The sequence below is a fragment of the Nannospalax galili genome, unplaced genomic scaffold, assembly GCF_000622305.1.
Source record: "Nannospalax galili isolate Female #2095 unplaced genomic scaffold, S.galili_v1.0 scaffold1437, whole genome shotgun sequence".
In the NCBI taxonomy this organism is placed as follows: Eukaryota; Metazoa; Chordata; class Mammalia; order Rodentia; family Spalacidae; genus Nannospalax; species Nannospalax galili.
This window is the reverse complement of record NW_008341050.1, coordinates 2774124-2785670: the sequence shown is the minus strand read 5'-3', so window position 1 is coordinate 2785670 and position 11547 is coordinate 2774124. Positions and strand designations below refer to the sequence as shown.

The following is an 11547-nucleotide window of genomic DNA, read 5'->3' as shown; positions in this document are numbered from 1 at the left end:
TCTTTTTGAGACAGGGTCTCCCTGCAGCCCCAGCTGTCCTGGAACTCACTATGTAGACCAGACTGGCCTTGAACTCACAGAGATCCACCTGCCTCTGCCTCCCAAGTGCTGGGATTAAAGGCGTGTGCCACCACGCCCGGCATAAGATAGTATTTTTTAAGTCCCACGGTCCTTAAAAAAATTCAAATGCTTAAAAGTCCATAGTCTCTTTTAAAAAGTTTCTTAACCATGGGCTCCTGTAAAATCCAAAACAAGGCCTGTCTTATTTCAAAAGGGAAGAATTGGGCATACATAAGCAAAACCTAAGTCCAGCAAAGTAGCTCAAGGCTGGATATGTGGGATTCACTCACCATCTTCTGGGCTCCAAAGGATTTTGGCAGTTCCACTTCTCTGCCTCTGCCATCCACAGTACACACAGCTTATCTTGCAGACCCAGGCCTGCTTTGTTCCATACCTGCGGCTGTCTTTAGTGGTTGTCCCATGGTCCTGGCATCTCCAAAAAGCTGGAGTCTCTACTGAAACTGAGGCTGCACCTTCACCAATGGCCTCTTTAGGCTTTTTGGGGTACAAAACCTCAGATTCTCTCCATGACCCCTTCAATACTGGGGTCTTTTTTTAAATTTGTTGGTGCGTGCGTGCGTGCGTGCGTGTGTGTGTGTGTGTGTGTATGTGTGTGTATCACACAGAACATCCCAAACCATCTTATTCAGGGTGCCAAGCCTCAGCTGTTCTCTGTGACCCTTTCATGCTTTCAACACCAGAACCATGAAGAAGACTCTTACATATTACCAAGTCCTGCTTCCAACTTGAGATGGAGACTTGGGGCCCCCTCTAGACCATAGCTTCTGTGCTGACCCTGATACTTCCCAGTAGACTTTGCCACAGTGATGCTGGTCTCTTGTTACTTTATAGCTGATTTTTCAGTCCCAGCTAACCAGCATCAGTTGTCCCAGTAAAGTAAAGGTTCAGTGGTTCTGGTCTCTTCTTAATCACAGCTGTTTCTTCATTCCCAGCTGTCCAGAAACCACAGATTCTCAATTCAAAATATTCCACAAACAGCCCTGATAGGCTCTGCTTCCTTTTGAACCTTCATAAGCCAAGCCTCCATTGTCTACAACTCTTTTAACTCCACAGCAACAAACTCTAAGCACTCAATGGCTTTTCTAGCCCAAAGTTCAAGACACTTCCACAATACTAAAAACACAAGGTCGGGTCTGTCACAGCAATATCCCTCTCCTGGTACCAGTTTCTGTTGTAGTTTGTTTCTTCATTACTGTGACAAAAAACTCTGACCAATACCAACTTGGGGAGGGAAAGGTTTATTTGTCTTACATCTCTTGGGTCATAGTTCATCAGGGAGCCCACAGTCAGAACTCAGGGCAGGAGCCTAGAGGCAGGAGCTGAAGCACAGGCCATGGAGGAATGCTTCTTACTGACTTGCTCCTTGCCCCTGTTCACCCTACTTTTTTATACAACATAGGCCCACCTGCCCAGGGGTGGCATCACCCACAGTGGGTTGGGTCCTCCTACATCACTCAGTAATCAAGAAGATGCCCCACAGACATGGCCACAGACCAGTCCAATGGAAGCAATTCACCAATTGAGGCTCCCTCTACACAGGTGTGTCGAGTTGACAGCTAAAGCTATCCAGCACACTCTTTTTGTTTATTTCTTAAAATTTGGGGACACTTAAGTATATTTATTATTCAAAAATTAAAAGATTTTTGTTGATAATGAAAGAAACTCCTTTTGGGTGAAGTAAACTTGTAAAAGAGAACTGAAGAATTGCTGTTAACTAGCAGGTCACATCCATAGAATTTCATGTGACTAATAAAATTTGTTTCTTGTAGGTTTATGGTCAAGGTTTAAAAAGAAGTTATTTAAGCTCATAAGGAAGATGCCATTTATTGGACGCATGGTAGGTGCAGTCTGTATGGGTCTTTCCCTCTCCCCTACCCCTTGGTGAACATACCTCTTCTTTCTGTTCCCTAAACCCAGTATTCTCAAGGAGAGGTGATTTTGTTCCCCGCCCTCATGTGACATTTGGTAGTGTTTGGCACCCACTTTGGTTGAGACAGCTCTGATGGCAGCTTCTTGGCATAGAGTGGGTAGAGGCCAGGCTGCGGGTCAAATACTCTGCAATGCTCAGGACAGCCTCACAGCAGATTTATCTGACTCAAGATGTCAGAAGGGCCAAGTTTGAGAAACCGCAACTTATACTTTTCCAGCATATTAGCCAAAAGAGAAATGAAGTCTATTAAGGAAGAGCTTGAAATTAGAAAACCCTACTGAAGTGTTTTTGTGCTTTAGAACAATGGCAGGACTGAATTTAAATACTTACCTAGGGATTAAATCAGGTTGGCAACCTTCTGGGATGAGCCATATAGGGAATATTTTAGACTGTGGGTCCTAGCAAGAAGACAGGCAAGGAATGCCTGTATTCTATGCAAACTGTATTCACAAAAATGGAAGCTTTGGACCCTGGCTATAGTTATCTGATCCCAGACTTGGAAACATAAAGATATAACAGAGCTGTGTTCTTGCTCTGTCCTTCTTTACAGTAGAGTTGCTCTCCTCACTGTGTTCTCTCTGCCCTCACTCACTTTGGGATGAGATACTCCTATCTTTGTCTTCAGGGTGGGGCTCTTATCATAGGGAGGGTAAGCAGGACAGTCTCCTTGCTAAGGTGTGAGAAGGGCTGGTGAATCCTGAGTGTCTTCATCCCTGGTTCCCATTCCTCCTCTTCCCCTTCCCTCTGATCTTTTCTAGCTTTACCTACACTCAACTTTCCTTTTCCTTCTGACTTTCAGTCTCTGGGGATGGGGAGTCTGTGAAAGACAGACTGTGTCACAAAGGACAAGAAGATACCCCTTTAGTGGTCCCTGTGGTTTTTTTTTTTTGTTGTTGTTCTTAGCCATTTCTTTCTCTTTCACTTACAAGATGAATTTAAAAAGTATTTATTTATGTATTCATTATTTTTGTAGTTCTTGATCAAAAAATGCAAGCCAAGCAGTCTACCACTGAGGCACATTCCCAGAGAAACATTCCTCTTTTTTTAAAAAAAATTTTTTTATTACTAGTGGTGGTAGTGGTGGTACTGGGGATTGAACCTGGGGCCTCATACATGCTAGGCAGGTACCCTGCTACTGCTATATCCCCAGTGAAACACTCCTTTTGTTGTTGTTGCTGCTGAGGTTTGGTGGTGGTGGTGGTAGTGGTGGTAGTGGTACTGGTCATTGAACATGAGACCTTACACATGCTACATGATCACTGTACTACTGAGCCGTATTCTTATTCCTTCAAAAGTTTTAAGACAAGTAAATGCTAGGGTTCTGGGACCCATTCTTACATTTATAAAATGATAGAGTTGGAAGATTCTTAGAGACTATCTAATTACCTCCATTTTTCAGAAGCAGATTCTGAGCTTGGAGACAGGAATTTATTTGGTGTTTGTGCATGCACCTGCACTTGTGGACATCTCAGTTATTCTCTTGTTCAACACATATTTATTGAACACTTTCTCAGGCTTAGGTACTTTTCCAAGCCCTTCCTCTGATGGAACTTTAGTAGGAAACATTTCAGAATGAATGATGTGGTAAAGGGAAGAACTGGATGGAAAACACTTACTGTGCTTTGTTTGTTTGTTTGTTTGTTTGTTTGTTTGTTTGTTTGGTTGGTTGGTTTTTGAGACAGGGTCTCTCTGTAGCCCCAGTTGGCCTGGAACTTGCTGTGTAGACCAGGCTGGCCTCGATCTCAGAGAGATCTGCCTACCTTTGTCTCTGGATTAAAGGCATTTGCTACCACATCTGGCTTCTTACTGTGTTTTTTTAATACATCTCCCACTGTGATTTTTTGTTGTTGTTGTTGTTTTTAATCTGTCTTTCCTTCTTCATTGGTGTAATTACTGTGTTTTTTTAATACATCTCCCACTGTGATTTTTTGTTGTTGTTGTTTTTAATCTGTCTTTCCTTCTTCATTGGTGTACTCTGTACATCAACATTCAGCTTTCATTGTTCTGTTACATAGTCACAATGCATGCAGCATAAACTTTCATTTTCAATTTAAAAAATATCTCGCTGGGTATGGTGGCACATGCCCTTAATCCTAGCACTTGGGAGGCAAAGGTAGGCAGATCTCTGTGAGGCCAGCCTGATCTACACATAGTGAGTTCCAGGCCAGCTGGGGCTCTAGGGAGACCCTGTCTCAAAAAAGACCAATATATATGTATCTCCATCCATAGCATGTCTCAACATTTTTCAGTAGTAAGGACTCTGCTGCAGTGTTGACATGTTTTAAAGGAGTAGCTTTCCTGTGATTTCACTGAGGACTACAGCCGAAGAAGATCCTCTTGTATTCTAATCATCCAAAGTCTGGGCTGAGACAAATGTTAATAGTTTGGTGAGGTCTTGAGCATTAGAATTTATTGACTTTATTGCTGAAGCCACAACACTGTAAGATACACAAATTGTAACAGGTAGTCTGTCTCTACATTGCCACCCAAGAATCTCTCAACCTAATAGCAGCTCCTGCCATTCTCTCTCCATGATCTACTTTGTTGTTTCTTCTTCCAGTATCCTTACCAGACTTTTTTGTCTTTCTTGCTAAAAATAAGCTTCATGTGATAAGGAGGTTTTTGTTTTTGTTTTTGTTTTTTCTTGTATATCTAAGTTTGTTTTGTTCACGGATATATTCCTAGCCTGTAGTAGTAGCTCAGCAAATATTTGTTGAGTAAATAGATGAGAGAAAATGGCTCAGAAGCTGTGGCTATGAGAGTAGAAAAGAAATAATCACAGTTGATCAATTAGTGGCAGAAAGGACCTTAGTTCTCCTAGCAGTTCAGTGGCAGGCAGGTCAAACTGCCCGTAGAAGCTTAAGGAGATGTAATGCAGTCATCCTGGGAGTTTTGAAGTCTATAGGGGTATAAAAAGAGCTGTGGGGTTCTCTACACTCCTGTGTACTCTGTTCATGTCTGTTGAAGTTACTCATCAGTTATACAATTCATGGCTCTTTGTTGTTCACAATACAGCTACCACCATTGCAGGAGCAAGGCCAAATATCACACTTAAACCTGCACTGACTGGAAGCCAGTGCAAATCAAGTGCAGCATTGGTGACATCAACAGGGCAAGGAAAAGGAGTCTGGGGAAATTTAGTGCATTGACCTTTAGATAGAAAATGGGCTTTTGAGATTTCTAAGAGGCTGTTGCACATGCTTACTAAGCCCATCTCCTTAAGAAAAAATTTCCTCCTAGTTCAGTAGCACTTGTGTGTTCAGTAGCACTTATGCAGTGCCTAGTGTTAAGTCATTGGCCAGATCTCTTAGCTGGCTTTTCTACCCTCTGCATCACTCTTTTGACCTTTCGTTAACTTTGTCTTCTTTATCTTTGGAGATCCAAGACAAGTTGAACCAGACCAAGAAGGATGTGATCAAGAATATGCCATTCCTGAAAATAGACAAAGAGTATGTGAAAACTCTGCCTGCCCAGGGTCTGAGTACAGCTGCAGTTCTGGAGAGGCTGAAGGAGTACAGCTCCATGGGTAAGCTGTGGGCCTGGGCATGCTTCTGTCCTTGTTGACTGATTTTGGCATAGCTCAAGAATAACTTGGTGATTATATTCAGGAGGGCCCATTTCTTCAAAGACTAAATTTCATATTAAAAATGAAATAACAGATTTATGTCAAAATTATAATATCTGTATTAAGGCATAAAACAAAAAAATTTTTTAAACGACCATATTTCTACCATCCAAAGATGACCACAAAGCTGAATGTGGTGGTCTCTGTAATTCCAAAGCTTGGGAGGCTATGTAGGAGAGTTTCTGCAAGTCTAGACCTTGTAGTGAGTATCAGACAAGCCAGGGCCTATAGATGCTATCTTTAAAACAATTAAAAAAATAAAATAAAACAAAAAAGATGAACACAGTTGATATTAGTGTAGTTATATATAGGTAGGTAGGTAAGTAGGTAGATGGATGACTAGGTGGATGATTAATCTGTACAAGTATCTATTTGTCTACACTTATATGTGAAGACATACATATGTATATTTGTCTTCTACATGCATGGGCACATATGAGAAGAATAAATACACCAAATAACCTAATGTTCAAGAACATAACCTCTGGGTAAATTCACGTACTGAACTTGCCACTTGAATATTACCTTGGGAAAGATACTTACTTTTTGTATACCCTAGTTTATCCCTACAATCTCTGCTCTCCTAAAAGAATTGTTATCACATTAAATGAAATCATGCATGCAAAGGTATAGCATATAATGTATAGTGGGTAGTCAATAAATGTTAGCTGTTATTGTTCTTAGTAACATAAGCATATGTATGTTTATTATAGGTTAAGACTTAAAAATAGAAGCTTTTTCTTTGAAACAGTCTCTGTAGCTGAGGATGACCTTGAATTTCTGATTGTCCTGCCTCCACCTCCCCAACAAAGTGCTCAGATTATGGGAATGCCCTACCATGCCTAGTGTAAGTGGTGCTGGGGAATCCAACCCAGGGCCTAGTGCTTGCTAGTCAGGTACTTTGCTAACTGAGCTCTGTCCTCCCAAAAATGAGCCTTTTGGTTTAACATTTTAAATTTATAAAGAAAGTAGCAAAGACAGTGTAACAATTTCCTCTGTGCCCCTCACCCAACTTTTTGTGTTTACACCTTATATATACATGGCACATTTGTCAAAACTAGAAAAATAACATCGGTACATTACTATGAACTATGCACAAGATTCTGTTTGTTTTTTATATTCATGTTCTTTTTTCTGTTCTAGGGCCAAATTCAGATTGCATTTTGACAAAAAACTTTTTAAAACTTGCAATTGACATGTGTGAATTTTTTGGTATTGTATAGTACAGAATTAGATCATTCTGTGACAAGTGTGTCCAACCTGTAGCCCATGGACACATACATCTCAAGAGATCTATGAATGAAGCCCAACATGTTTACAGATGGCAGTGTCCTATCATAATGTTAAAAGGTTGGATACCTCTGGTCTAGGACGTGATGATAAGGAACAGGGGTTAGTAGCACCCTGGTACCATGGTTTTGAGGGCTCATTGCTGCCATTTGATTTTCTTCCTTTGATTTTGTTAACCCATGGTCCATACTATACACAGTAAAAGATCAAAAGATGAGACTACATATCTGATCTGTCCTTGTATGCCTAGCAAGCACAGTCTTGGAGACGTCTGTGATATATACAAACATGTCCTTTAAGGGAGAAGTGAAAATTAGACGACTGGAGCCCAACACACGGCTGTGAGAAAAAGGAAGGATTTGTGTCCTAGTTTGTTTCTCCATTGTTGTGACAAAACACTCTGACCAATACCAACTAGTGGAGGAAAGGGTTTATTTGGCTTACATCTCCTGGGTAACAGTTCATCAGGGAGCCCAAGGTAGAAACTCAGGACAGGAACCTGGAGGCAGGAGCTGAAGCATAGGCCATGGAGGATCGCTGCTTACTGACTTGCTCCCCTGGCCCCTGCTCAGCCTGCTTTCTTATGCAACACAGGCCCAACAGCCCAGGGATGGCACCACCCACAGTGGGCTGGGCCCTCCCACATCACTCAACAATCAAGAAGGTGCCCCATGGACATGGCCACAGGCCAGTCCAATGAAGGCAATTCCCCAATTGAGGCCCCCTCAACCCAGGTGTGTCAAGTTGACACTAAAGCTATCCAGAACACTTTGCCTGATCATTTGTTGGTTAGCTGTCTGCTCTTAGAACTGGAGAACTCTGCTTTGGAGGGCCTCTGGTTCCAGTTACTAACTTTTCAGTTAGTATGTTTCTGTGGCAGCTTTCTCATGGATCACTTTCAATAGGGTACAACCCTGTAGTACAAAAGGACCTGAGATACCTACCTGGGGGAGTAAGTGGAACTCTGGTGGGGACCCTTCTCACCCTTGCCCAGGGTCATTTATGGGCCTGCTCTTGAATGTTACAGCACGGGAAGGCAGCTGTTGCAGTGTGTGTTTCCAGGTCTGGCAGAAAGAGTGGGGCCTGAGATAAAGATGCTCCTTCCTCTGTATGCTCTGCTCTGGGGGTCATGTACTGAGATTTTAACACTTCATCTTGCTCATTTCTGTCAGCTCTGCTTCTGGAAGTTCCTACATTTCCTGTGAATAGAGGAGAGGGTAAGGGAGAGAAGGAGGGAGCTACTGAAAAAGGGTCACTTTAACTGTTCAGAAAATAAAAAAAAAAAATGGAGGCAAAGGACAGCTTTTCTGTTGAGAGTATTATTGCTGTTTGTATTACACCTGGATGCAGTTCCTCTCTTTTCCTATCACTGTTAATATTAATGGATAATGGTTCATCTTTGTTGTGCTATGGTCATCTTTATTGAAGTTCTTTCGTTCTTAATATAAGAAAAACATTGGGTTTCCATTTGACTGGGTTTTGGTTTTTGTTTTTTTTTTCCCCTAAGATTTCTGTCTGTCTTGTCTTTATTAAAGCATGTCTTCCCAGAGATTCCTGCTTGCTGACCAAGTGACCTTGACTTTCTCTGCAGATGTTTTCTGGCAAGAAGGAAAAGCCTCAGGGGCTGTGTACAATGGGGAACAGAAGCTCACAGAGCTGCTGGTGCAGGTGAACACTGGGCACTTGTAGGGTGCATGGGTACTGTTAGTTCACGTGACTTTATTTGCCCTCCTTTTTAGTAATTAAGCAAGAATCGTTTAAGGAGAGTTTTGGGTTTTTTTTTTTTTAAGTTTTTTATTTTTATGTGTATGTATGTTTTGCCTGCATGTGAGTATACCCATGCATGCAGTGTCTGTGGGGGCCAGAAGAGGGCAGTCAGATCTCCTGGAACTGGAGTTACAGATGGTTTTTAGTTGCCATGTGGGTGCTGGGAACCAAACCCGGGTCCTCCACTAGAGCAGCCAGTGCTCTTAACCACTGGACCATCTCTCCAGCCCTAGGAAAATTTGTTGAAATAGAAACACAGAGGTTTAGAAGTTTATTTTCACACAAATAGGAGAGTGTGCATAATAATATCAAATATATCTTCAATCTGTAAAAAGGTAAAGTACTGTTTATGTCTCTGGACTTCATTAGATTCCATGAAGAAGAGTGACCATTAGTGAAGGAGTTCTGTCATTTGAATTCTTTAGTTACAGGACAGATTTCATTTGATAGGGGAGTCAGGGCAGGACCACTCAAAATGTCCTCAAAGCACACAAACCAAGATGAGCTGTCATCTCACTCATGTCAGATCATTTTCATACTGGCTTACTTTAGAATGGTCTGTAGCTTCTTCCGTTTCGAATCAAACTTAATTTGAAACCCGCCTCTTATGGAATTTTGGTTGAACTTATGATTACTAAGACTTTTTTATTCTATGAAATTGCATACCACCTTAGTGTTATAGGTCTTGTTTAGCTATAGTTTACTATAATGCTCTGGTAGTAATGCTATGCTTGAATCATTAGTTGCAAATGAAGCTTGATTTCTCATGTGGCAGGGACAATGAGCCCCTTTATGATCCAACTCCCACCTGTTTTTTTAATCATCCCATTACCTACCATGCAAACACATATCCTGCCATTTTTCTTTATGAAATGCATGTGTTCCATCCTGTTTCTTTCTGTATTTCTTTCCTCCTGTTACAGATGATGAATTCGTATTCATCTCTCAGGGTTCCTCTCATCAATACCTCCTGATGTCAGCACTTGGGACTTTAGCTATTCTTCCTCAGGGCCCAGTAGCACATAAATCTACTTTGCACTCAACAACAGTGGCTGCTTTGTGCCAGGCACTCTGCTATTGCTATTGTTTTGCCTGCTGTATATTGTTTAATTATTGCTAGAAAACTGTAAGGTAGGTACTGTGATTAGCCCCCTTTGCATATGAAAGCAACTGAGCATCAGGGGTTATTTGATCTGCATAGCTAAAAGGGGTAGACAAAGCTGTGGCTTCTAAAGTGGTAGTGATCGTTGGTGTTATAGCCTGTGCTTTTAAGTACATTTATACTTTTTTTCTTCACATTATAAAATCATTGATTTACATGTTTGTCTTGCCCACTGTATTTCCATGTAGTGTACCTTTTTTCCAGTTCTTACATTGGACCTATGTGAAATCATTGATTTGCATGTTTGTTCCTTTCACTATATTTTGATATATTGTACTTTTTTTTAGTTCTTACATTGTACCTAATACCTGGAAGTCTTATTTCAGTGCATAATTCTTTGAGCAGCCCTATTTCATACTTCCTTTCTTTGAAGGCTTATGGCGATTTTGCATGGAGCAATCCGCTGCATCCAGATATCTTCCCTGGACTACGGAAGTTAGAGGCAGAAATTGTAAGGATGACTTGTTCTCTCTTCAATGGGGGACCAGATTCCTGTGGATGTGTAAGTATTTGCAAGTGGCATCAAATAATAGTACTTTTTAAAGCTTGTAATAGAAGTTGTAGAATAATTTAGTACTATACAAGTAATATAAATATATTTTAAATATTTTATCATTTTTATTTTTACATGTATGAATGTATTGCCTGTATGTACCATTCTGCTTTGTTTGGTGAGGACCAGGGGAATCCCACTGTTTAAAACAGTTGAATGACTATTGGAGCTAGATGATAGAGAGAAGGTTCTTATTAATTCCTTCTTCAGCTGTGTCTGGTCTACTCTTCTTCTGTTGGGCCTTTAAATGTCATTTACTGAACTTTTTTTCCTCTTTTTAGTTTTTCAAGATAAGAATCTCATGTAGCCCAGGGTGGCTATGTAGCCAAAGATGATCTAGAACTCCTGAACCTTTTGCCTCCATTTCCCAAGTGCTGGGATTAGAGGTGTTTGTGTACCATAGCCTCAGTTCTTTTTGCATTCTTGCGTCTTTTTCTTTAACTCAGTGTTAAATTGAGAAAAACCACCTTCTTCTACAGTAGTGGGTTTATTTCTGGTATGTCTTAAGAGTATGGGTTTACTTCAGTTCTCTATTCTACTCCAACCTTGGGTGTACCTTCAGTCTAGCTCTGATGTGTACACTTGGGGTATCTCCTGAATTGATGCCTTTCAGGGGGAAGAGCTGGTTTGAGCAGGTTTTCTTGCAGCATCTTGAGTTTTGTTTTGTTTTAGGGTTTAGATATTTCTTGATGTTAGTTCTGTGGTGGATATACATTTTTTAAATGTTTTAATCAAGTTTTTTTAGTTAGGAAGGTGTATTATGGTTCTCTAAAGAAACAGAACTGAAAAAAATGAATATATATGCTCACACACACACACACACACACACACACACACACACACACACGAATTTATTAGATTAGCACGGAAGACCTGGAAGTTTCCTGGAGATCTGCTAGTCTTCAGTCTACATTGAAATCTGAAGAAGTTGGTTCTACTAGCAGTGACGGAATGTTACCAGTGTGAGAGAAGGCAAACAGGCAAAAAGCAAAAGCTCCCTTCTGCCATGACCTTTTATATAGGCTACCATTAGAATGTAATGCCCACATTTAGAGTGGGTCTTCAAGCTTCAGATGATCCAGTCAAGAAAGTCTGTCTCATTTCAGTTAATTCCAGATCCAGTCAAGTTGACAATCAAG

The 11547-nt window shown here is 40.9% G+C and overlaps 1 protein-coding gene across 2 annotated transcripts in view; it reads left to right on the top strand.

The window, feature by feature from the left end:
• Sgpl1 (sphingosine-1-phosphate lyase 1) overlaps nucleotides 1-11547 on the top strand; it is a 61114-nt gene that overhangs the window by 32418 nt on the left and 17149 nt on the right. For both annotated transcript variants that reach the window (XM_008836656.3, XM_008836655.3), the window contains exons 4-7: nucleotides 1851-1918; nucleotides 5390-5537; nucleotides 8518-8594; nucleotides 10229-10357. In XM_008836656.3, the coding sequence (XP_008834878.1) occupies nucleotides 1851-1918; nucleotides 5390-5537; nucleotides 8518-8594; nucleotides 10229-10357 (422 nt within the window). The remainder of the gene's footprint in view (nucleotides 1-1850; nucleotides 1919-5389; nucleotides 5538-8517; nucleotides 8595-10228; nucleotides 10358-11547) is intronic.